The sequence below is a fragment of the Labrus bergylta genome, chromosome 13 (genome assembly GCF_963930695.1).
Source record: "Labrus bergylta chromosome 13, fLabBer1.1, whole genome shotgun sequence".
Classification (NCBI taxonomy): Eukaryota; Metazoa; Chordata; class Actinopteri; order Labriformes; family Labridae; genus Labrus; species Labrus bergylta.
The window spans coordinates 26,877,519-26,904,416 of NC_089207.1; the positions used below are offsets into that span (position 1 = coordinate 26,877,519).

General features: G+C 39.4%; 1 protein-coding gene across 3 annotated transcripts; it reads left to right on the top strand.

Moving 5' to 3' along the window:
- Positions 1-139: 139 nt before the first annotated feature.
- On the top strand, positions 140-26,053 carry slc4a10b (solute carrier family 4 member 10b). 3 transcript variants are annotated; one of them, XM_020644150.3, is made up of 26 exons: positions 140-541; positions 1,552-1,593; positions 8,730-8,811; positions 10,840-10,992; positions 11,123-11,261; positions 11,737-11,897; positions 13,066-13,251; positions 14,386-14,465; positions 16,299-16,456; positions 16,556-16,643; positions 17,244-17,390; positions 17,500-17,603; positions 18,520-18,694; positions 18,851-18,984; positions 19,261-19,506; positions 19,657-19,762; positions 20,212-20,373; positions 20,624-20,737; positions 20,832-20,993; positions 21,103-21,354; positions 22,307-22,375; positions 23,583-23,756; positions 23,893-24,012; positions 24,103-24,167; positions 24,277-24,377; positions 24,816-26,053. In XM_020644150.3, exons 1-25 carry the CDS (start codon positions 452-454, stop codon positions 24,350-24,352), a joined length of 3,285 nt encoding a protein of 1,094 aa, XP_020499806.1. In that variant the 5' UTR covers positions 140-451; the 3' UTR covers positions 24,353-24,377; positions 24,816-26,053. The 3 variants fall into 3 exon arrangements, with proteins under 3 accessions (XP_020499806.1, XP_020499805.1, XP_065818363.1); XM_020644149.3 differs by having other exon boundaries at positions 140-502; XM_065962291.1 differs by lacking the exons at positions 140-541; positions 1,552-1,593 and adding an exon at positions 1,990-2,126.
- The last annotated feature ends 845 nt before the right edge of the window (positions 26,054-26,898 follow it).

Genomic DNA, 26,898 nt, shown 5'->3' on the forward strand with positions numbered 1-26,898 from the left:
TATGCGAAGTCTAAAACGTAAACATTGCACAGAAGAGCTTGAATGCAGCATTTTTGCTCAGCCCACTGAGCCCCCCCCCAAAAAAAAAAACTCTAAAGAAATTGTTATATAACTTGCAATATTACACCTGATGGGCCACTCTGAAAACATGGTCGCTGCAGCAGTTGTTGCTTATGCAGATGTCAGCCTCCTCACATCTGAGTCTGAATCAAAAGCTATTTAAAAAAACGTCCACGTCAGCTCGCTGAGGGATACACGTTTTGGATGAACGCAGAGGAACAGCATGCGGGGCGCAAATCAGCACCGAGCTCCTGACCGACCGATGATATAAACATGTGACCGCTGTGCTGTCGCTCACATTCAGCTACTACACCTGCCGGGATTCACACACAGCGGAGGTCTCTCCTCATATCTTTATGTGACGGTGAGGAGCTGCTGCCGGGAGAGGAGGATGGACACCACGGACCAAAGTGCTCAGATAGAGCCGCTGCTGCTGCCAACGGTAACGAGTCCTGCTCTCCAGGGACAAAGATTTATTCAAGTAGATGTTTTTTTAAAACGCATTTTTACACGGGCTGCCATTCTTTATCTAAAGTCTATCTTAAAGCTGTTGGTTACATTCTAAAAAAAAGGTTTTAAAATGCATGCATCATTTTTTAAATACATAAATGCTAAAGTCACTAAGTCCCCAGGGGAGTAAATGTACAACCTGTAGAACTTCACTCACTTACAGGAACCGTGTCTATAGAGGCATCACTACTTTAGCAGTGACAACACTTGAGATAATTGTATTCATTTTAATTGAAACAGGCACAGCCACAGGTTCTTCTTCTATGTTTCATTATCATACTGTTTTAAAGGCTGTAAATAGGACTGATTAAATGATGTCCCACTGCTTTGTGTTAAAGCTTTGACAGAGGTCCTCCTTACAGTGAAATCAGTCAAAGGTGACCTTTGTGTAATCAGACAAGATTGGTGACACATGCTACATACTTTAGCTACAGGCTGTACAAAAAGATGCTCAGGCAGCTAGCTCCCACACACATGACAAAAGCTGCAAATGTCTACAAGTGTTTTGGGAGACTTTATTCCTGGGGATGAAAAAGCAAAAGTAAGTCCCCCAGGCAACATTTTCAGACACACGTGGGTAGTCCCTGCTGGTCATTGCTGATCATTTGGGAGGAGATTTGTTATTATCCATTTGCTGTTTACACACACACACACACACACACACACTCACACACACACACACACACACACTCACACACACACACACACTCACACACACACAAAAAAAAGATTTTTCCATTTAGCCAAAGGTTTTAGACTGACAAGCTTTTGGCTTGAGAGTGTCTTTGCTGCTCTAGTGCTTGTTTTAGAGCCACATGGCTTTGGTTTCAAAATGTAAGGTCACAACCTGACCTTAGGGGTCTCTGAGCATTTAAGACTCTAAAAATAACACATCAGGGTGGATTTTAATCTGATTTGGAGCAAAATACATACATGAGAAACTTTACACTTTTAAGTTAAAGTGAGGATATTTTGTTTCAGGTCAACTCCCCCTTTGGCTCATCTTCTGGGCGTGGAAGTTTGGTGAGTAACATGACAATGATTTTATGACTTCAATCACTGAGGAGGAAATTAAAAACTATGTCAAATGTGTTATTGTAAATTCATTTTGTTTCAGTCATGTATAACGTTTGCTAAATAATCCAAGCTAAAGACTTAGAAGAGTTTCGGGAGGGACCATGTTGATGCGACATGATGAACTGATCGATAGCTGAACTTTACACATAAAGTAGAATAAGAGAGGAGGCACAGTATAAATGAAGCATTGTCTTTAATGCGGCTGCATAGGCTCAACAGTGATGTCACAGCTTTAATCTGGTGATGAGTGACTGGTGGCTCTGCCGATAGATGCTCGATCACAAATTACAGTTGTTTGACACGACAGAAGGAGATGAGCCTCTGTCGGGCATGATGTGAAGCGGTGAAGCTGGAGTTCACAGAGCTCAGCTTTCACAGTGAGGCTCAGTCAGTTTGAAGTGATTATTTTAGCGGAGGACACAGAGGTTAAGCTCATGCATTCTGATAACATGGAGGCGCCCTGGATCTCCAGATATAAGGTAGGACAAGACTTTGTCTTCAGCTTGACTGTTGGAAAATACATGCAGATGTTTCCTGACTTTGACAGGACATGTTTGAGACAGAGAACCCCTCTGGTTTATTGCTAAGTAGAACTAGGTCAGTACCTTCTAAGGTAGGTTGAAATTCCTGTGCTGATAGTTGGAAGTGCAGAGCTGTTTTGATGAACTCTATGTTGGATGAATCCTTTCGGTCCACTATAGACACCCGTATTGTGATTTGGCATGGTTTGCCTGGTGACAATGGTGAAGGGTGTTTTCTTCAGTTCAATGTCATTTATTCAGTCATTAGTGGGTTTGAAGTAAGAGCTGCATTCCAAAACAAGGTACTGCATTTGCACAATCTGCTTTATCTACCATTAAGGAGTGAAACAAGCTGAGCTTTTCCTTTGAGTGAAAAAATGGATCCTGAAAAAAAACAATCATGTGTGTATTAATCTTGATTGGTACTTGTTTTGGTATCCTCTCATTGTCATGACTTCTTAAGACAATTTTCGGGTGTGTGCGCGTGGGTGTGCGGGTACATATGGTAGTATGCTCTTTGTGGATGTGGAGGAAGGCTTCACAGGACGGTATGTTTTAGGTTAGGGAGTGTGGCTATTATGTTATCTGATTGGATTAGCTCTTAATCATATTTTTAAATAATGAATTGTGCATTGTATTTTGTATTGTTTGTGTGTGCCCAGGGACTGCAGATGGAATGTAGCTAATCAGCTAATTCTGGTGTAATGCATGCCCTCTCAATTGAGATTAACGTGTATTTTCTACATGGTCACTGAAAAAACTGAACAACAAACTAAACTTATCTAACTGAAGCTCAAGATGTTCTGACTGCCCAACAGGGCCAGAACGTTGACTCCCTGCTGTATGCAGGCTTGACCTTTATGAAACTGACAAGTGGTTCAAAGAGATCTAAGTGTTTTTCATAGACATCTTTTAAATGTTTGATTGACATGGACCCTTTTCTCTAAGTGACTAAACAAATCTCCAATTCTGGGATAACAGCAACATTGGAAAGGCGCTCTTTCCTGCTGAACATCACTGATCCCTTTTGCAGATGGAAGGTAGATGCCTCTTACATTTACCAAAATGAGCTCTCAAAGCTATAAAAACACCTCTGAATTTTTTTTTTTTTTTTTTACTAATGTGTCCTTTTACAGGATGTTGAAGTTTATAGCATCAACATTTTAGGATTACATTTTGTGCCACATGAAAGCCTGTGCAGTTAATGATATTGCTGCCACTGATGGTTCCAAAACTGCCACAGCCATCTGTAGGGATCAGATCCAAATATGTGCCACATCCTGTGATATCACTTCAACTGTGCAGTTTGCTAGTTTAATTTTTTTTTCCTGGTAAGTAGATTATTAATGTCTAAAAGCAGTAGCTGGTGTGTTGTCTGATTTGGGGATGAGCTGAACCATCATACTGTTTCTGTTTTCTTCTCAACCTACTTTAATTGAGCATCACACTTATTATTTTATCTTGGTCCAATCAATAAGCTCAATAAGTAGATTGATCTGTTATCAGTTATATGTAAACATCTAAGCATGTGGAAGTGAACCTTTTCTTCTGCCTTTGGCCATAAGTTTAAGCGCCCATCACAGCTTACATATTCTCTAGAAATTCCCCAGTGAAAGCACTATTTTGTGTGCTTATTCCACCCCTGAAATTCTTCAGATGTGTCTATAGACATACAGCCTTCATTGCATCCAAAATCAGATCATTTGGATTGTGCAAATCAACTTTCTCCCTCTTCCCTTTTGGATTGTAAAAGGAAGGGTAGATTGGAGGAAAATCTGACACTGTCCTTAGTTGGGCTGTAAGAATATCGACATGAAAAGAAGTGTGAAACTTAGTCCCATGACATCACTTAACCTTTAGGATCTAGCATCACTTACCCTTTTCTTTGCAACTTTACAAACGTCTTTCAAAGGTGTCATGGCAGCATCTATTGGTTTTGTGTTGTATGTCCTTAACGGTATTTTCCTCATGTTTATTTGAATATGTGCAAATCAAGTCACCATGGTGTGTAAGCACAATACACATTTAATATGGACTAATGTGGTTGTGTTTCAGTTACCACTGGTTTAATCTGAGCCCTATCCATGCCCTGTGTATTTGTCACAGATTATCAACATCAGCCTCATGACCTGGATAGTCCATGTGGCACTGCAGCTGTGAACAGCGGTGCCCTTAATTATCAAAATGCCTCGATAGTCAACCGACGGTCAGAAAGGCAAAGGGTAAAGCTGATACCAAGCAAGCCCTCTGGATTAAAACACCTACTTCAATAAAAGCTTTGAATCAGACAGCAATTTCCAGGATAAAGGGTTAATCCAGAAGCATTCTCCACAAAAGACAGCATTATGTCTGTGTTGCTTTTAAATCCCAGCAGTTGATGCTTGGATTAAGAGAAAAACGTATACAACAAATAATTTCAAATTGGTCATCATCACTAGATGACCAATCATCCTTGTACTACCATCATATCTCAAATTTCCCAGCAGAAGGCATTTGTTTTTATTGTACAGTATTTTATGACTGTCAAATGAGAAACTGAAACGTTTCCCTTAGCAACACTTCAGGTTAAGGGTACTCTCACCTGTGTACCACTCCAATATAAGATGGCCTTAGTGCAGAAAACAGCCTTTACAGAATCGACCAGGTAACGGCAAACACATCAAAAAGAAGCAGGCAAAAAGTAAAAGTTAGAAAAAGTGGTATTACAAACACTAGATAAGTGCTGGAAGTCTTGATCAAAGAACAATGACAAACTGGGCCATGTGAAGCTAATCTGAGGTCGCTGTAACCCACCAAGGTAAGGCAGACAATACGACAGGCAGGGAAACAAAGTAAGGCAGAAACGGTGCTAGACAGGTAGGAGTAGTAAGTAACACAATATAAAATAGGAAAACTGCTGTCCAAGGCTGGTCAAGATGATGAAGATGAAAATCCTAGATGAGATCAGGGTCAACAATGTTGTTGATTAAGACCTTTGATCACTCCTTGGAACTGTACCCCTCCTAGTTCACAAGAGGAGCTAAGCCTGAATCAAATATGGGAACAACAGAAGACAAGGCCCCGGTTGGCTTGTCCTGTGTTGAGCTGCTTTCTCTTGAAGTCCTTGAGGCTGATCCGAACCAAAATTAGTTTCTATGCTCGCTCCAACCGACGCCTCCACTCATACAAGGAGCCAGAACATTTTGGGGAGACGACAGCCCAGATGCCCACAGCCCAAACCATCCACCTTCAAACTGAACAACTGCTGGGGATCCAGGAGACAAATAATGGATGCCAGCTATATTGACAGGCATGTTTGCAGCTGTGCAGTGTACACATTATACAGACGTGGATCATTTCAGACTTGGTTTTTCTGCTTGTCTCCAAAACGTTACCGTTATTGTCCCTGCTGGTGTTGTTGATTTCGTCACACCCCAACATGCACGGCTGACGAGCCAAACAGATGCAGGGGATGGGTCGCAGCCTCCATGCTCAAGTGTACATTGCAGTTAAAGCCAAGCATATCTCCGGCCTTAGGCTTTGGCCACAAACAGCTCTAGTCTTAGTCCCTTAGCAAAACTCATTGAGTCCACCAAAACATGATAAATAGGAAAATAGGACGTAGCATAGTTCACCAGCCTTGTCTTTTACTCAGCATAAAGACAAGAAACAACTAGACTTGGGGTAAAATAAAAAAAACACCCACCCTTCTGTAGACAGCCTTCTTCCCAGCTGCATGGGTTTCTTCAGGAAACTAGAGGGCGCTGAGGAGTCTGTAGATGTAGTAGGGCTAGGCTTGGAACACCAGGGAGCTGGTGTCTGGCTCACTTGTCTAAAGAGAAGCTGAAATCTAAAGGCAGCAGAAAGAGGAGGGATGAGAGTTAAAACTGTTGCAAACGTTTTGCTTAAAGTTTGCAGGATTGTGCAGGAACAAACGTCACCTTAGGCTTAACACTGCACCTTGTAATACTGACAACTGAAGACTACTCTTGTGTAGAGAGGAACTGGTGAGATAACTTCGGGTACAAGTCAGAGATTGTTCAACAGGTTGACTTTATCTGCCCAATAAAAAACCTCTTCTCTAAATCAGTCGTTAGGTGTACTTGATATCAGCATTAAATTGATTTGGTACAACCAATAAATATCAGCTAATGACATCGGTTCATTCCACATTATTTGCTGATGTGCCGATGTTTGTCAACAGGGCCGATACCGGCCAAAACCGATGTTGAACCGATGCATTGGTTGCATCCCTACCAAACACACAAGGCAGGTGACACTCTTAAGATATAGGTGAAATCAACATGTCAGAGCAGATAATTACACATGTGGGAAACAAACAAAGGCAAGAAGTTAACCGTCTAAATGAGTCAGAAATTATCTGTTGGTGAAGCCTAGTGTTAATTTAGAACTGTAATATTAATGTATGTTAATTCAAGAGAAGAACAAACTGAGACTATTTTGTACCTTGCTAAAGAACCAGACATTTTTATAAAGAGTTGGTAGAGATCAAAACAGAGCTTTAAGGCTTTATATGTGATTTTTCACACTTAAATGTAATATAAATCAAGTATATCCTCTGAAAATAACTCTGTGAGTCATGACTGTCTACAATGGGTGTAACACCCGAGTCCCACTGTCTGTGATGTTTTCAGAGTTTTCAGAGTCCTATCTTCAGTTTGTTTACATCGCCGGGACGGCCGGCCGGCTGACTCCTCCCCTTGTGTATAAAAGTTGTTTAATTGAGGGACTAGAGAAAAGAAGAATAACATACTGTACTCACTGCTTAACTGTGTTTCTAGATCACGCTCATTTCAGGTAAATTTACATGCAGTGTGAAGATACGAGCATACTAAAGATCGCTAGCATTAGCATGCTAACACAACAATGCACCGCGACTTGTTTTGGTTTCATGCTGGTGCTCAAGGGCAACATCTGCTGGATCAAAAAATATAAATATAAAGCCTTTAAAGGAGGCAGTATAAATGACTTACATTGGACAAATAATGGATATGTTGCACAGCGTCTAACCTGGGTTATAATGATGTTCAACCTTGCAATGTTTTTGGGATAAAATATCTAGTTATGTTCAAAAATATAAGGGCAAAAGAATGGCACATCTTCCCAGCTTTTCTTGAGAATTTGCTGCCTCTCCCCGTCTGCACTGTGATGCGCCGTTCACAGGTTGTGAGTGGGCTGTTTGTTCTGTTCCAGTGCAGACTGAGGAAGTAGGTGGTGACCAGTGACCTCTCCCTGACCACCCGCTGCCCCTTTATGTTCATCTCCACACTCATTATTACACCTTTGCAATGTCTGGTACCTTTGTTAGCGTCCTTCATCAGACCCCGCTTGAAGTTGTACATTTGAGCTGTGAATATTCATGCCAACTTGTGACATTGTGTTGGTGTCAGAGTTCGTCTGAGTAATGTTGAAAAGCTGCAACTTCGATGAATCCCAAAGAGATTTTTATATGACAGGAAAACAGTGTGTTGTGTATTAAATGGAACGTAATGATTTCCTTTGGTTTCACTCTGCCACCTACTCTCTTTCATCTCGTTCCACAAGTGTTACATAAGCAGGCTAACATTCACACACTACAGACTTCTCTCAGTGATCACACTCTTACCAAGTAGATCCATGCGCCTAAGCCGACTCGTGTAATGGCAGCATGTCCTGAGGCGGCTTCTTTTTTTTTTAGAAACAAATATAACCGTTTGTAATTATCTGTCTATTCACTTCTGTCATATGTGGAACAGTTGCTCAGTAAATCTATCTGCCGGTGTCTCTGCATTTGTTTGGGCCATTCAGCATTCTCTCATGTAATCTGACAAAAGCTCTGAACAGAGGATTATGTTGTTGTTTTTTTTGCAGTGCCTGTTTTCTGTCACTATGTGTTTGTCTGTGTGGCCGGAGAAATCCAGTTTGGATAACCTCCAGGTTGACCGGTCTTAAATGCCTGGTGTGTGCTGATTGGTAACATCATATCAAAGCTCAGTTGGGGAAATTTATCATTTATTTTAAATTAAGCATGTTGAAATGTTGTTTCGCTCTCTTCCAATTAAGAGCTAGTGTGATGCATGTGTGATGATATAACTGGATACTTTTAAGTGATAGAATAAGCTGAATGAATACACGCTTTAAAAAACAACAATTAGTCAAGGAGAATACCTTACTTTCAGTACATTAATTCAAACAGTGATTCACCTTTTGAACTCAGATTCCATTATCAAAACGACATGCGTCATTGCAGGGAAAGCACTCTAAACAGAGGTGAAGTTTTGATTGTAGGTGGATAATTTATTGTTCCTGCTTTTTGTTTGGAATAAGATGATAGTCTTTCCTATTCAAGATGAGACATGCAATTAGTCTCCAAGGCAACCGTTGCATTTGGTTTGATAATGTGTTTGTTCATAACGCCCTCAACTGTGAGGCATCCCCGAGTCAACAAGCATATTTCTTGCTATGTTTAGGAAACATTGGTTAGAGGGAATATGTGTTGCATCATGCTGTAGCTGTGTTATTGATGAGAAATTGCATGATTTTAAAATGTTCTGTGGTTGTGTGTCTGTTTGTGTCCGACAGAGGAATGATGACGAGGCAGTGGTGGACCGAGGAGGAACACGATCCCAACAGGGAACCAACCTGGAGCAGGAAGATGTAGAAGGTAACGCTGAACACTGAAGACACTGATTGCATCTGCAACACAAAACAGCTCCCAGCAGTGAATAGCTGTTGCAGCTGAGTCCGCCTACTCTGTCCCTACAACTGCTGCTTTGCTCTTGACAGCAAGTGAAAACGACGAGAGCAGAGTGGGAGGACAGTGGGTGAGCTGAGTTTGCATCTGTGAGTTCACAGTCACTGAAAAACATTGGACAATCAAAACATGGACACAAACAGCACAATTTACTAAATTATAGGTTTACAAAGGCCAGCAGCTTTTCAGATCTGTATAATGCAGACACAGGCAGCAACACAGAATTTTTTAAAGGGAATTAAAGGGCATTAGCTTTTTCAAGTACATGTAAGGACCTGAGCTTTACTTAGAGTATTTGTTCACTAAAAGGTTTCATGGCTCTTTAAAGTACTCATCAGTCTTTCCAGAGCTCACAGGCAAATAAAGCATAACAGCAACATCAACAAAAAAACCTCTTTTGAGGTGACTGTCTTGAATTGAACTATTTTAAAACCAAGTTTTATTCACCTTGCACTTAACTTTAAATGCAATTAAAAGGCAATATCTTTCTTTATAACTGATATATACAGTATATTTAGAATAACATCATTGTACACTTCTGTTATGTATATACCCTGCATTGAGGAAGTAACTGTCTGCAGAGCACTGTATGTACTGTATCTAGATGTCTGAACATTTATTTAATACTGCAGTGAGCTGAGTGGGCTGACTTACGAGTGCAAACACAGCCATGCTCTCTCTCTCTCTCTCTCTCTCTCTCTCTATCCCTCGCTCATGCTGTCTCATACCTGCATAAACACAACAAACATTGATCCACGTGTTGTACTAGTTAAATTTACACAGCCACAAGCCTCGAGTGCATGCATAGCAAGTTACAACACTAAAGTAACAGTATATACAAAAATAAATACAAGTCAAGTCACGATTTTAGTATTGCATCATTCTACACCTTTTTTTTTAATGCTTCACACTTTCCTTGTTATTGCTAAAACCACATGCACTCATATCATTGGATTTTCTAGAGATAATATATTATAATGAATAGAGGATATTCTGATATGTTGACTAAATCTCTAAAGATGTAATTATTTGTATAACAGATAACTTCTTTTCCAGAAGTTTAGATTAGTGCTCTGTTCAACACATAACTGTCTCTTCAAGTTTGGTTTATAGAAAATAAGTTCATACAAAAACATACTAGTAACATGCATTGACCTGAAATAGATCATAAAGAGAGAGATGATATTTCTCTATTATTACAAAAAGAATTGTACGTTTTGTTTGGTTGTATGGTAGATTCTTAGGGCTTAAAGTATTACCAGTAAAAGAAAGTAAAAAGCCACACACAGCGATGCTGTACTGTGCCCCAAGAGCAACCTTTCCCAAAAACAGCTATTGTTATTTCCTCTTTAACATGACCAAAGATCACCAGGAAACCCCTGAGTTACATTATTCTTAAATACAAACATGGATGCCCTGTGCACAGCACTGTCGACCCTTATATCTTGCTGTAGGTGATGACAGGAAACATAAACTTGACAGCAAATGAGAAGATTCACCGTACACAAGAAGGCAGAATTACTTTGATCTTTTATTTTTTTAAATATTCAAACAAACAATGCGTTCCGCCCTCATGGCATCATCAGTTATTGTTGTATCCTCTTTAAAAGATCAGCAGGAAACCCTTCATTAACATTATTCTTACATTGGTTATAAATCTGATAATGTATCACTGTACAGCATTAACAGGTGGTATTATCTTGATGATATATATGTGCTGGTATTGTACATTATTCACGATAGCATCATTATGCATTACTATACCTCACATATTATCTGTGATGCAACACTCAGGATGGAGCTCAAACCATCAATAAATAATATAAAGCTTGAGAGCAACACAAAGAAGTAGTGCTTATCCATGACCAGTGAAGTCATAATGATGATCTGTTAAGCTTCGGACACAGATACAAACACATTGTCACGTTGTGTCCCCAGGCCACCGGACTCTCTACATAGGGGTCCACGTCCCCTTGGGCAGTACCAGGCACCGCAGCCATCGCAGGCATCGTCACCATGGAAACAAACTCAAGAAGAGGAGCAGGGACCGGGCCCTCACCTTAGTGGAGGGCAGAGAGTCCCCTGTTTATGGTAGCGGCCACAATCACAGACTTTTAATGCATTACAGCTTAAAATTGTTTTTATTTATGCTAACTGATTGTCATATGTCACTAAATGATGATATTCTTTTACAACACAGTCTTACTCCTTGTGTTTACAGACACTCCTTCCCAGAGAGTGCAGTTCCTTCTGGGCACTGAGGATGACGACATGGAGCACATTCCTCATGACCTCTTCACAGAGATGGACGAGATCTGTGCGAGGGATGGAGAGGACTCCGAGTGGAGGGAAAGCGCCCGGTACTGTTAGCCTTCAAAGTCATTAACATTAGCATCTACACATGACCTACATGTTGTAACTGAAAGCTCTGATTGAATGGACCGACTGCGCCCATGATCCCACTTACACTGATGAGAGATGTAGCTGTGTGTCTGATGTTTGCATTTCCATCGCATTAGGTAATTGCTTGTCATCGTTGTAACTGCTCGAAGGGAATTAACTTCTGTGACTTTCCCTCTTTGATCAAGATGTTTTATTTTATTTATTTGATATGATTTTTTTGTCTGTAAAAACAGTACATGTAATAGCATGTATTACTTATAGTGATACCCTGGTGAGAGGCAGTGAGTTAGAGTAGACAGGAACAACCACCGACAGATATTAGAGCTAAATGAGGATGAATGAATGCTTTTTATTGCAGCTAGAACAGATGGCTGGTACAGTTTGCCGTCTGCTGGTCTCTTCTGAGTGGTATTCACGGCACTCCTGTTACAGGTGGCTGAAGTTTGAGGAGGATGTGGAGGACGGGGGAGAGCGATGGAGTAAACCCTACGTAGCCACTCTGTCTCTACACAGCCTGTTTGAGCTGCGAAGCTGCATCATCAACAGCACTGTGCTGCTCGACATGAGGGCTAATTGCATTGAAGAGATCGCAGGTAACCACTGCCCGTACATAACAAAAACTACTGCAGGAAGTGTGAAAAGGACTGGATCTGTCCACCAAACTCAGAAAATAGTGTGTCAAGACAGCTATATTTAGCAAGGCTCCTCACTCATTGAATTAGTTTGAATGCTTTTTTTCTCACCTCAGAAGCTCCATTCTGAACATTGTGACTTTGTGCTCCTTACATTTATTTGATTTGGTGTTTACTAGGATTAACAGCCTGCTTATTATGTACATGTATGTATGTTAATTGAAGATGCATTAGGAAACGGTGCAGTGTTGAGGACTAATACCCAAAAGACAATACCAAGAAGGATTTAAATTGCTTCAGAGAAGAGGATCTGCATTCAATCCTTTTATTTTTGGGGCTTTTTTGTGCCCTTTATTGGAGAGATAGGACAGTGGATAGAGTCAGAAATCCGGAAGAGAGAGAGTGGGAAATGACATGGGGGTAAGGAGTCACAGGTGGGATTTGAACCTGGGCCACCCACTTGTAGGAACCACAGCCTCCATACATAGAGCGCGTGCACTAACCACTGCGCCACCAGTGCCCCGCATCCAATTCTTTTAAAATCCGAATCATGAACTGTTCCAATGTAAACAGGAGGGCATTCATTTTGGTTAATTACGTTGCCAAGAGAACGGTCAGTTAATGACACTAGCAAGTAAATTATATCCAAACACTAAAAGTGTAAAAAGTTAAAAGTTGTGCAACATGCTTATGTGCAACATTAAAAGTAAAAATAGACATTTTCACCATGATGTTGAAATAAAGAATTGGAGAAGTGTCCACAAAATGTTTTTGCAAGTAGGAGCAGGCAGATTTGTGATTTCTTTTTTTAAACCTGGCAAAAAACTTTTAGGGTACAGTTTTGTATGGTTAAAAAATAATTGTAATTTCACGTTTTCAGTTGAATTTAAAACACTCAAACTGTATTCATGTCGTAATGTGTGAAGATGTGTTGGTTGCATTTGTCTCAACTGGTTGCTTACTTTTACATTATGGTCATCGAATGAAGAATAGAGAAGGTTTCAGATTTGCATAGCACTGGTATATGTAATGGTATTATAGGTATTGAAGCAAAAGCTATTTCTTACATGTTTCACTGAACCAGAGTCCAATCCTGAAAAAAGAACTAGCTTGTGTCTTTTTGCCTCAGACATGGTTTTGGACCAGCAGGAGTTGTACTCACCGCTGGGAGAGGAGCTCAGAAAGAAAGTTCGTGAAACACTGCTGAAGCGGCACCATCACCAGAACCAGAAGAAGCTGGCCAATCGCCTACCGATTGTACGCTCCTTCGCTGACATGGGTCGACGGTCATCCGACCTCCACCTCGACAAGAATGGTGAGAAAACCCGAAAGCTATGATCCTGTCTTTAACTGCTGTAAGAATTGCAAGGTCAATCTGAAGGGTCATTAAATGATGACTGATTTTATTTGTGATATTTTGGGAATTTTTTCCCCTCAAGGCATTTATAGTTTAACAATCTGAGAAGCATGGATTGGTCCTCCTGTGAACTGGTCATAATATGTTAACGAAAGGTCAAAGTGGGGTCGAAAGGTTTTGTAACTAGCAAGTCAAAAAGGTTGAAAACCACGGCTGTGATGAATATACAGCAATTTATTTTAGTGTGGATACTCCGTTAATATGCAATATGTGTGTTTGTCTTATAAGCATATGGTCTTAAGTTAAGTATATTCCCATCTTTTCTTCATCCTGATTCCAGTCACCACCAACCATCTGCCCACCCACCTGCCACAGCCCCTCTGAAGTCAACAGGTGCTGCTTTATGCAGCACACCCATACCCCTTTACCAGCTTTTACTTAAATAACATATTGCTGAGGGAATTATTCACATGATTTGTGTTAAAGCTGGCAGCTTTTGTTGGTTAGAAGTTGTTTAGTATAATGAATACTGATACTCAATAGTTCATTCTATGAATATACTATTTCTTTTCTGCTGTTGATTTCACATGACTTTAACTACTTGGTTGAATTTCTGGGCTAAATTTAGCTGCCGATTGGCTTGTAATTGGAGCATTACTTTCTTGAGTTATTGCCAACTATATTATCCAGTATAATTAAAATACGATTTAGCCTCAAGTTGGCCAACAGTCCTCATGACAAAATGAGTTACGTACAACACATCAGACACTTTAAATAATCTGATAGTTTACCAGAAGTCTTTGAGGCTCATCATAAACTATTGAATTTCACTCGTGCTTCATTTGATTGCTGATTTCAAAGCGGCAATCTCTGACAACCTCTCTTGTCATGCTTTGTGAGAATATTCAAATCTGCAATTAGTTTGCAGACGGCTTGGCAGTTATCATGTAAACATACGTTTTGAGTTCTTGTTTTTCTCCACATTTTAAGTATTTCTGCTTTTTTGATCATTCTCATTATGAAATTATAAGTTATTGAGATTCTGAAATGTTGAGAAATGCTTTTTATTGATTGTTCGTTCTCCTGATCCAGGTCAGCTGACATCCTCCCAGTCTCACTTAGATGGGAAAGGGGACATCAGTAGAGAGAACAGCTCTGTTGACTTCAGTAAGGTATGGTACAAACACTGCAAAACATACAGGACTGTATTTCTCTATGTATTTTTATTATATCAGAAGTCATGTACTTTACTTGGGTAAAACCATTTTATAGCACTCTGATGGTAAATGGAGTTGGAGTTTTATAGCGCTTTTACACCGCATGTCACACCTACCCATTCACACACTGATGGTAGAAGCTGCTATGTAAAGTGACCATCAGAAGTAACTAATCAGATTCATACACATTCACACGCCGACAAAGCAACAGGAGCAACTTGGGTTAAGTGTCCAAGGACACATCGGACATGTTGCTGCTGAAGCAGGGGATTGAACCCCCAACCTTTTGATTGAGAGATGATCCGACTCTACCAACCGAGCCACAATAAACTCACCACATTCAGAAGGAAATATTGTACTTTTGCCATATTTAGTCATTATTAAGCAAAATAGGTCTTAAAGTTCAAAGAAAATGTAATGATTGTTAAGGCCAGTATTCTCAACTCAATATTAAGTTCTAAACTAAGAAGTAGAAAGTCAAATGCAATGATGGTAAGGGTTCAAGTTATTAAGTATTATTAGCTGACCATGATATAGCTAAAGTGCACTGAATAATGCTATTTTTAAAAAAGTATTTTTCACTATGTTGATGTAAAGAAGCTGGCTTTAATATCAACAGGTGTTGTTACATTTTTATCCGAGTGGCTTTAGATAGTGGGGCACTGTCCTGATATGGTACTGTACTTGTACATAACGGAATCCAAATCTGATTCTCAGTAAGGTCATGACTTGTTTGATATGAGAAGAGTTATTTGTGAACACTGAACAGAAGGTTATTGTTGGTCTCTTCAATGGAAAGGTCAACTAGTAAGAGATTAGGATTATAGCCATGTTAAGTATTATAAAAACCGTTCAGCATTGATGATAACCACATGCTCGAAAGACAGGGATAAAGAAAAAAAAAATCCTTGTTGGAAAAAAAACATTGCATGATGTCTGGAACCTTTTGTACAGGTCAATGTTGAACCTTTTTTTTATTTTAATGTGCTTTGTACTTTTCATGGAATCATTAATAAAAACAAATACGCTCTGTTTTATGGGCTTTATTTTTAGAGTCGTTGAATTGAATCGACCAAATCATCCACAGTGGCCATTTCTTAGACATACAACAAAATATTTTTGACATAACATAATGAATACCACTGCAGAACATGTATGTTATAAAAAAAAATCTGCCTCTAATTTTTTCTCATTATAATTCATGAACATACATAAGGCATCAATACATCAAAATATTCTTTTGGATACTTGTGATCAGCCGATCCAGAGCCATATGAACCCTATGACGGAAAAAACAACACTCCAGTCAACACTTGTCAACTCCACATAATTATCACTGAAAAATCAACACCTTCAATATTGCATTTTTTTCTCTTCAATGAGACAGAGCTTTACAGTAAGAGGATCCTTTTCATCCTACATGTGGTATATTAAAGATACCACATCATATACTCATTATTATGCAACACAGCCTTCCAACAACTCAACAACTCTATTTCAATAATCTTTTAAATATGCGTATAGAAACACATCTGTGACTTATTGAATTGTTATGATAACTAAAGACAAAGCTTGGACAGCTGAGCTCACATCCAATAAAATCATGTCATCTGAAACTTAATGGAAGACAGAACGCTGGAAATAATGACATGTATATATATAAATAGAATGCACTTTCAAACACGAATGTCAAACAAAAGCAGCTTAGACCATCTTACAGGATTGAGTGTCAACTGCATGTGATGATAATTCTATGTATTATACACTGTAATTTCTGTGTTTACTCAGATAGACCTTCACTTCATGAAGAAGATCCCACCAGGGGCTGAGGCGTGTAATGTGTTAGTGGGAGAGCTGGAGTTTCTTACCAAGCCGGTGGTGGCTTTTGTCCGTCTTTCACCTGCCGTCTTGCTCAGTGGGGTGGCTGAAGTCCCCATCACCACAAGGTTACTGCACGCTGATTCAACTAAGCCATTTTGATTTGACAATATTTATGCTGCTGAAAAAGCTATGATCCATTTAATAAACATCTGTTTTTCCTTTAGGTTTCTGTTCATTCTCTTAGGGCCATTAGGTAGAGGGCTTCAGTATCATGAGATTGGAAGATCCATTGCAACCCTTATGACTGATGAGGTAAAGAGTCACCCCAGAAATGTGTGTAAAAGTGATGCTATCTGATAGGGTTCATTTATTCATTCATTCATTTGGATTCTTTTTGAAAGTCAACCAGATGTCATATTCAGATTTTCTGCAGGCACTATGCATAAATTCACAGTCCAGCAGAACTCAACAAATTCCTGAAGTGATGGAACATTTCTCAGCATGAAACACAGCACAGAGCTTTTCAACGAAAATCATGCTTTTGGCGATTAGTCATCCCTCATGTCCTCTTTTTTGTTTTGGATTTAGGCTGCCAACCACCATCACTGTGGGAAAAAAATGTGCTTTGACAGAGTCCAAACTTTGTTTTACTCTTTTTTAGAATGATTAATTTCATAAAACTGGATATTCAACAAGTGAATTTGTGAGTCAGCAGTTGTTTCATATAGTTTCTTTGAATATCCTAGCCTTCATTATTTAATGTGTTTGTATGGTAGGTTGTCAGCACGTTTATCATGGCTTAAGTAAGTCAAACGACATGTGTGTGCCTGTGTTGGTGAGGCTTGCTCACAGAGTACAGCATGAGCATTGCTCTACAGCTGTACTCAACTTTAGAAATATATTTGTATGCAGGTTTTCCATGATGTCGCCTATAAAGCTAAAGACCGTAATGATCTAATCGCTGGGATTGACGAATTCCTCGACCAGGTCACAGTCCTGCCTCCAGGAGAGTGGGATCCATCCATACGGATAGAGCCCCCGAAAAATGTACCTTCTCAGGTCTGTAGAAATGTCGTTGGCCAAGTGGCTGGTTTACTTCTCTTTTAGATCTCGGTGAGAATCTCTACCCTAGAAAGAACTTGGCTGCTTTGTATTGGTTGGTAAACAGGAGAAGAGGAAGAAAAGTAACATCTTACCAAACGGAATGGTAGAGGGTGAAGAGGAAGATGAGGACAGTGGCCATGGGGGTCCAGAACTGCAGCGTACTGGAAGGTAGGAAATCAAAGATAAAGAGTGTCACTACATTCCTTATATTTCTTGTAACTAAGGGAAAGTATACTGAGGCTGACCTCAAGCTAGTATTAATTGAGATTTCTTTTTTGACCTCAGACGGTTGATATAGAATATAATATAATAGAATTACTTTATTGATCCCAAACTGGTAAATTGTGGTGTTACAGCAGCATGTTGTCAAAGCAAATAAAACAATATAAGAATATATACATAAATAAGCACTTAAAATATAAAAAATAAGAATAGGAAGAGATTTATACATCAAGGATTTAACTTAACATTCCTACTGGTTTAAATAAAATGAAAAATGAAATACAACATTTATTCAGGCTTGTCAACTGAATTTAAAAATACTTGCTGGAGGTAAGAGATGTACGTTTGCCAAAAACAGTGATGACAGAGGTAAATGTGCAATAACGAGCAAATTCGTGGCTATGCGTTAAAGTGCAGGAGTGTAGATACGTTATCAGTTGAAACTATTCACTATAATGATAAGCAGTCAGAAAATGTCGTTAACTTAAATGTAAGGATAGTGTGTCAATTTTACAAGTAGCATGAGCAGAACAGATTACAGTATATTCAGATTGATATTGTTTTCTGAAATTTACACAGACAGAAATATGAACATTGTGACATTGGGCTATATCTGGGTAAAGTTGCTCTATAGTTATAGTGATAGAGTGGTTTCCATAGAAACATCCTGCCTTGAGATATCTGTTAACAACCAGACTTTTCTATCATCGGATCATATCACACTCATCCGTGCTCCAGAGTTTCACTCCTGATAGAAACCAATACTGGGAGGGCAACAGAACAAACATATCTAGCATATTATAAAGCTGTCAGAATGAAAATCAAAATGTCACATGTGAATTCTTTTTTTTATATTTTGCAGGTGGTTTGGTGGCCTTTTCCTGGATATCAAGCGCAAGGCACCCCACTACCTGTCTGACTACACTGATGCTTTTAGTTTACAGTGTGTGGCCTCTTTCCTGTTCCTCTACTGTGCCTGCATGTCCCCTGTCATCACCTTTGGAGGACTACTGGGCGAGGCAACAGAAGGACGCATAGTAAATCACACACTCCTCCTTCTATATGTTCACAATGTTCTGCCAAGACTCGCTGTACACTGTCCATGCCGCTCAGTACATTAAACCAGACAACTGCTGTAGCTGGGTCTGATAAGGTTACAATCCCTCAATAATCTCTTTTTTTCCACTCCCTAGAGTGCAATTGAGTCGCTGTTTGGAGCCTCGCTGACTGGAATCGCCTACTCTCTGTTTGCCGGGCAGCCCCTCACCATTCTGGGCAGCACGGGGCCGGTGCTCGTGTTTGAAAAGATATTGTTCAAATTCTGCAAGTAGGTTTCCTTTTCTGGTTCATTTAATCTACACGTTGCATCGTTTTCTCATTATATTGTCCTCTGTATCGGCTTGCCTGGATATAAGTTCTGTTAACCTTTCTCTCAAACATCTGGCCTCCTATAGACCATTATATGTTCTGGATAAATGTACAAAAGAGCATTTCATTTGACTGGATTATGTTGTGCGATTTAAAATATTACAGCCAATAATCAATAAATGTTGTGGTTTTCATCTCCACAAATCCCTTTAACCCTCACTGTTTCTCTACACAGGGAGTATGGCTTGTCCTATTTGTCCCTGAGAACCTGTATTGGTCTGTGGACAGCTTTCCTCTGTATCCTACTGGTGGCTACGGACGCGAGTTCCCTTGTTTGCTACATCACACGTTTCACAGAGGAAGCGTTCGCCTCACTAATCTGCATCATCTTCATCTACGAGGCCTTGGAGAAACTTATGCACCTGGGCGAGCACTATCCCTTCAACAAGAACAACAACCTTGACAAGCTCACCACCTACTCGTATATATGGACACTCTTGTTCTCGCACAATATGCTGTGTTTTTAAAGTTGTGGGAAAAGAATAATTGCTACATAAATTTCTTTGAGCTACAGTAAATCCCCGACAAATGAGGATTATTAAGTGACCCAGATGTTCATGTGCTTCCACAGATGTTCATGTGTTGAGCCCTCTGATCCTGGCAATGGTACCCTGAAGTATTGGGAAATCAATAACGTCACTGCATCAGAAATCTACTGGGAAGCCCTGGAGGTCAAGGTACTACTATAGTCGATTTGATAAATAAAAAAAGGGCAAAAAAAGTAAGAAAAAACACCCCAAAGGAAACCCAGAATTGATCTGCCAATTATATATGTTTATATACCTAAACAACAGCAGGAATTGTAGTGTCAGACAAAGAGAGATTGAAAAGAATACATTTGGATTTCCACCTTAAAGTGGCATGCTCTCCCAGATGGAGGAAACTGAACATCAGAGATTAAGGGCATGTAGGCGGGATTATATTGGATTACTTGTTGCAAATCACTATAAAAGCACATTTTGTTGTACTCACTTAAGTTTTTTTTTTGTTCTCATAAACCCTATTATAGGAAACCTAGAGCCTGCTGACCCTGTTTGTCCTCCTCATAGCGTGACATGTTTTCGATAACTCTGCGCTCTTCTTCTTTTTGTTGTGGTTGTTGTTGTTGTTGTTGTTGTTGTTGTAGGATTGTATTGAAAAGCGAGGGGAGTTTGTGGGCAGTGCCTGCGGCCCACATGGACCCTACGTTCCTGATGTCCTTTTCTGGTGTGTCATTCTTTTCTTTTCCACCGTCTTCATGTCCGCCTTCCTCAAGGAGTTTAAGTTCAGCAACTACTTCCCCACAAAGGTATTCATCTTTATACATCATGATAACATCTGAGTTCATTCCTATCACTTTGCCAAAGTCAAAATAGTCTTAACATTGTCTCTTGGTTATATGGCACAATGCAGTGGTGCACTCTTGTGGTCAAGTACAGATACTGCATAACTGAAATATATCAAATCATAGCTCTTTTTTTCTGTAACTCAGTAAAATTGAATGAGTTCAAACAGCTAATACACATTTAAATAGTTTTGACATTCTTCCTCTCCATCAGGTGAGGTCCATCATTAGCGACTTTGCTGTTTTCTTCACCATCCTCACCATGGTCTTAGTCGACTATGCCTTAGGGATTCCTTCTCCAAAACTCCAGGTTCCCAGTGTGTTTAAAGTAAGCTGGTCTATAAACGCATATCTCAGCAATATGATGACTTTTTTTTAACAAGTAACTGTCATCTAACTACACACGAACTGTTTTTAATCAGCCAACCAGAGATGATCGAGGTTGGTTCATTAACCCACTGGGGCCTAACCCCTGGTGGACTGCAGTCATTACGGTGTTCCCTGCTCTGCTTTGCACCATCCTCATCTTCATGGACCAGCAGATCACAGCGGTCATCATCAACAGGAAGGAGCACAAACTGAAGGTGCCCTCACATCCTAGCCGGCTTGAACATACTATATCAGCAAGATATTGTGTGCACTCTTGAAAGTTCTTCAAATTTGGGTTGTTCACGGGTGCTTTCCCATCTTCAGAAAGGCTGTGGGTACCACCTGGATCTGTTCATGGTGGGGTTGATGCTTGGTGTGTGTTCCTTGATGGGCTTGCCGTGGTTCGTAGCGGCCACTGTCCTCTCCATCTCACACGTCAACAGTCTGAAGCTTGAATCCGAGTGCTCGGCTCCCGGGGAGCAGCCCAAGTTCCTCGGCATCAGGGAGCAACGCTTCACCGGCCTCATGATCTTCATGCTGATGGGCTGCTCTGTCTTCATGACATCCGTGCTTAAGGTCAGACTCTGTCTCTTTGTTATTTGTGGGCAGATTGCTCCTGGTATTATAGAGTGTTATCTCAATTATACCTCATTCATAGATTCATCGATAGATACCTCTCTAGATCTATCAGTGTTTCTGTCTGAAGCTGTTTCATATTCTTTGGTCGGACACACATATTGATTGTTCAGGGGATCTCTGTGTGGAATAGATTCAAACTCAAACAGTTATTTAAAGAGGACTCAGTCAGTTAGTCTTGCATGATCTGTTCTGTATTTCTATGTTTTATGTATGGTAGCTTTTATCTTTTAGTGTTCTGTTTGTGTTGTTGAGTCGGTTGTAGGGCGACACAATTAATCCCAATTTCATTGCTAATGCAGAAATTATCATTCATAATGAAAGCATTTGCAAAAAAGTCAGAACATTTGTAAACAAGCAATCCTTTCTCACTCAGCATGCATTACCTTTCTTATCTGTTTGATGGACGCATGAGAATAATGGCCATGCTTTGAACTCCAATTTGGATGCAGTCAGATAAAGCCAATAGCCAAAGTTAGCCATGAGCTGCCTTCAGATTAAACATGAATTGGTTCCAATTAAGTGCAAAGCAAAAATACTTTTGGATTTATTTTGGATTCATGAGAAAAATGTTGCAAACAATGTATTTTGTAAAAACACGAAGAACAGCAGATAAACATGAAAAAAATGTGTGTTATATCTAATATGCACTCCTATTTGTTTATTTAACTCACTTCATATCTTCTTCTCCTCCTCATATTGAACGATGTTATTGTTCTCATTTTGTACACTGTTTTCCCACTGTGTCTTGGGTATTGGTCTTTGATTTTGTATGAATAAAAAATGCCCATCAAAGGATAGCAGTTGCAAATGATCTAATGCTATAAATGCTGTATTGTGTTGCTTCAGCTTACTTTCTATGTCCTGACATCCTTTTGTTATATTTCCTCAGTTTATTCCTATGCCTGTGTTGTATGGAGTATTCCTTTACATGGGAGCATCTTCTCTCAGAGGCATTCAGGTAAAAATCTTCAAAATTGACTGTATTCAATGCATGTTTTTACTTAAATTATTGTGTATCACTAAGTGAATCAAAAAGGATTGGAAACTTGTCTTGAGCATTGGTATGACTAACTACAATTGCACCACTGTCTCAGATCTTCATCCTTACTAGTCCCAGGTCTTCTTTAAACCTGGGACTAGTGAGATGAGGACTCTAGTCTCTGCACGAGGCGCCTGCTCTACCAACTGAGGTGAACCCTGAGTAAACCGTAAAAGACTCTTTAACAGTGGTGTACATTTTAAACCTGCATGACTGAGATATAACAGACTGATCTTCAGCGTGGTTGGGCTCAGTTTGTAAATCTGCTATGGGATAATCTGTGTAGACAGCTAATTCTCACCAAACCATGATGGGGGCTCGCCTCCATATTGTCTGGCTGCCCAGATATAAAGTGTTAATTGGCCTCTAGTGTGTTCCCTGCATTTACAGAACACCTGACTATTATTTAATTGCCCTGTTTACGTCTTATCTTCTTCACTTTGAAGTACTGACTATTATTGGGTTTGAAAATGGTTGAAATAAAGATACATGCTTTTTGGAGAGAAAATAATAGTCTGGGTTAGTCTGTTGTAGTTTCACATCCAACAAACATGGAGCAATTGTTAGCTGCATAGATGTTGGAGTTTGTCAACCAGCCAATCAGCAGATGGGTCTGTTTTCCTGTCTAACTTAAGGTATAGATCATTGGATAATAAAGCTTTTTTTGTAAAAATAAAAAAGGGAAAAAAGCTTCAATATACATGCTGCAGAGTTAACAGGATAATATTAAGGTGGCAGGTTTACTGTTTTGGTGCACTCTGATAAATATGTGTCAGTGACTGCTATGATTATTCATACCTTTGTTTTTAGCTACAGTTTCAAGTTTAAAGCTAATGTTTAGTGAAAGACAGTACTGTATAAAAACTGTTCATCACCAAAAAGCAGGACTCCACAGTTAGCATCTGGCTGGTGAGTATAGTGGAGTATGTTGCTGCTAAAAAGACTTAAATTTCCTTAAAAAAATTATAATGAATGATAATTTTGCCCTGTAATTGCTGGATGTGTAAACATAAAATGTCTTGCTTACCAATGATCCTTGTCATTGAAATGTTCACAATTTGTCTCTGCTGCCACCAAGTGGCCAAAATGAAATCAGTTGTTGTGAGATGTCTCTTGTCTTCACCAGTTCTTTGACCGTCTAACTCTGTTCGGGATGCCTGGTAAGCACCAGCCAGACTTCGTCTACCTGCGACACGTTCCCCTGAGGAAGGTGCACCTCTTCACCATCATCCAGCTCACCTGCTTGATCCTGCTCTGGGTCATCAAGACCTCAAAGGCAGCCATTGTCTTCCCAATGATGGTAAACATTTCATTTAAACTGACTTGCTTACTGTTTGCTTATATGAATCCAGTAAACTTTCACTTTTAACCTGCACAGTATTCTGATTAATTAGGAGAGAATGTTTTGGACTTGAATGTTTTGATCTCGTTTGCAGGTGTTGGCTCTGGTGTTTATCAGGAAGCTGATGGACTGTTTCTTCACAAAGAGAGAGTTAAGCTGGCTGGACGACCTCATGCCAGAGAGCAAGAAGAAGAAGCTTGAGGATGCCGATGAGGTGCTGTTGCTGTTACAACATTTATGTTGCCTCAGCTTCATTTTATTCAAATTCTAATGCATTTCACACTTAACTTTATTTCACTTTCAGGAAGAGGAGCAGAGTATACTGGCGGAGGATGAAGCAGTAGTGCAAGTGCCATTAGAAGGGTACAAGTAAGTCACATTTTTCTTGCAAAGTTGTAGAAGTGAAATTAGTAGCTGCATATTTTGATTTTGCATACAGATGCGAGAATAAAATGTAACCTGGCTTGTCTTTCCACAGAGGAATACCCGTCATCAATATAACTGATGAAATGTCAAAAGGTTCTTTTGGAAATACGTGGAATGAAAACAGCTAGGACATGTGAGTCCCAAAAAATTACGGTAAGAATATTTGCAAAGCATGTATGGCCAGTTGTGTGTTAACAGAGATTAAAACTAAACAAAAGAAGCTCCCAGCAGCACATTGTCCACTATAATACCAAGAACAGTAACTCAAAAAGATCTTACTCTGTCCTACTACATCCTTTGGTAGTGCTAAGCTAAGCTAAGCTGCCTGTCGCTTTCAGTAAGGCTTTAAAACATCACATGGGTTATGATTAACTTCAAAGTGAGATGATTTGACAAAATGTCCCAACTTTTTTAACCCCTCGAAAATGTCGACTATCTAAATCTAAACATGAGAAAGGGAATTTGCAAATCGAAGAAGTCAACACACTTGACAAAAAAATACACTTTTTTTTAAATCAAGAAAATCTGAGTTTTCCTCTGTGTTTGTATATGTGTGTTATATAATACGTTTTCTTTTCTTGATGCTGACAGTTTGCCACCAAGTTCCCAGTATTTCACAACACTGGTGTTGAAGATGAGAAATGTGTGATGAAGAGGACTGAGGACAGTGTTGTGCGTCTTTGTCACTGTCCCTTCTGTGTGGTCATAAATTGATCTCATCCTTCCCCTTCAGTAATTTAAGCTTCTCTGGCTTTTCTAATAACTAATATGTTATCTAATGTGTCACAAATATTCTCTTGTCTCTTCATGAACCAGTGAACCCACTTTTTTTTCTCGTGTTGTTAATGTCAATTTGTACTTCATAATATCTAAACTTTATATATTCAATGACTGTAAACGACAATAATGTAAGGTCGTACTTACTGAGAGATTGTTTTCAAAGTTTTTTGTTTAGGGTCTATTTGTATTTATTTTGTTATAATATTTTTATTCTGAAATACCTGAAAATCACATCCCTGGATTCATGTCTATGTATTCACTGATTCCTTATAGCTCTCGATTGTGTAACTTATTTATAGACTAGATTAATGTGAAATGTTTTATGAACATCTGGTTAAGATTAAGAAAGCCTTCTTGGAGATACACATAGCCATACACAAACATGTCAACACTTCTTTAAAGTGTAAAAGTCCTAAAATACAAACCTTACAGGATGATTTTGATGAGACTAATATTCTGATTTTGACTGATGGTAAAGGGGCTTTAAGACTAAAAAGTGGCAATAAATGTAGATATCCTACGAACAAAATGCAATAGCACTTTTAGCCATAATGTAAATACTCTATAAGAAACATTGTTCAGCTATTTATTTTGTAAAGAACATGTTTGCTATGAAATACAGACACTTTAAGAATGTTGTCTCCTGATGTCAGTATATGTATCATATTGTTCATTGAAATATAAAGAATATAAATGTTTTATGTTTATGTAGGTTAGGTGAATCATGTTTTTAAAAAGCTTATTCATGAGGGCATTTTACAAGAAAAATCCCTTTTGCACGAGTTTAGAAAGGCCTGGTGATGGTTGTATTTTTAAAGAGACTAATTCAACATTTATAGCTTGTCAATGTTATTTGAACTGGATACATTTATAAGTAAATGTTGTTATTGTCACAACACAATTCTAATAGTAGACAAAGTATCAAGAAAACAAAGGGTCCATCTGTAAGCCCCTGGACGCCCATATGCAGGAAAAGTTTCTAACTGTGTAATTTATGATTTTGTGTTCATAATATCAACTCTCTAGAATAAAAAGTTACCTCCCAAATATTTCTGAGGTTTTGTCATGCATGCATTTCAGCCGTTGGGTGTTAAGTGGGCGTTGTTTGCTCTGAGATTTATTACTTAATACATTTCAAACCAATAATAAAAACATACACATATGTACTGCCCAATTGAGTGCAACAAAACTATTCTTCACCCAGTGCTCAGCCATCATGCCTGTGTGTCCTCCCAGTCTGCACATCAACTGGTGAGGATGGCGGTTCGTCTCGTGGTGGATTTGGAGAAACAGTGGGTTCATTTTGGTGAGCTGTGCCAGGTTCATGGAAAAGCTCTCCTGCATGTGCTGCCCTCGTAGTTAACCAGTTTTGTATTCATTGCATTAACTAATGCTTAGTGACGGGATGGACGAATTATGATGAAGTGACCAATGTGGGGTAATTCTTTCTAGCAGGGATGCAGAAATATTTAAAAAAGATATAGAAACCACTAACAATTAGCATTAATATCATAGTCACAGCAAAGACACTTAAGCCCTCCTAAAGCACAGATTCCTCATCAATTTCAAAGAATATCGACACCTAACTCATGTTAGCTATCACCCACCTGTTGGCTATGTTAGCCGCATACATAATAGAAGTATCTAATTTAGCACTCCGTCACGGAGGGGGAGGGTGTAGGGTGTAGGGTTTGGTTTGAAAAAGGGCCTATGTGTGTAGCCTACCGACTACCGGGGCCGTATCCGAATTGCCAAGTACCTACTCAATCTTTCAGTATGCAGTACGTACTATTCGTGCTGCATACTGTTAGTACCTACTATTCAGTAGGCGTGCACAGTAGGCAGATATTTATGCCTACTTCGTCTGATTCAGTCAGTATGGAAGTGACGTCAT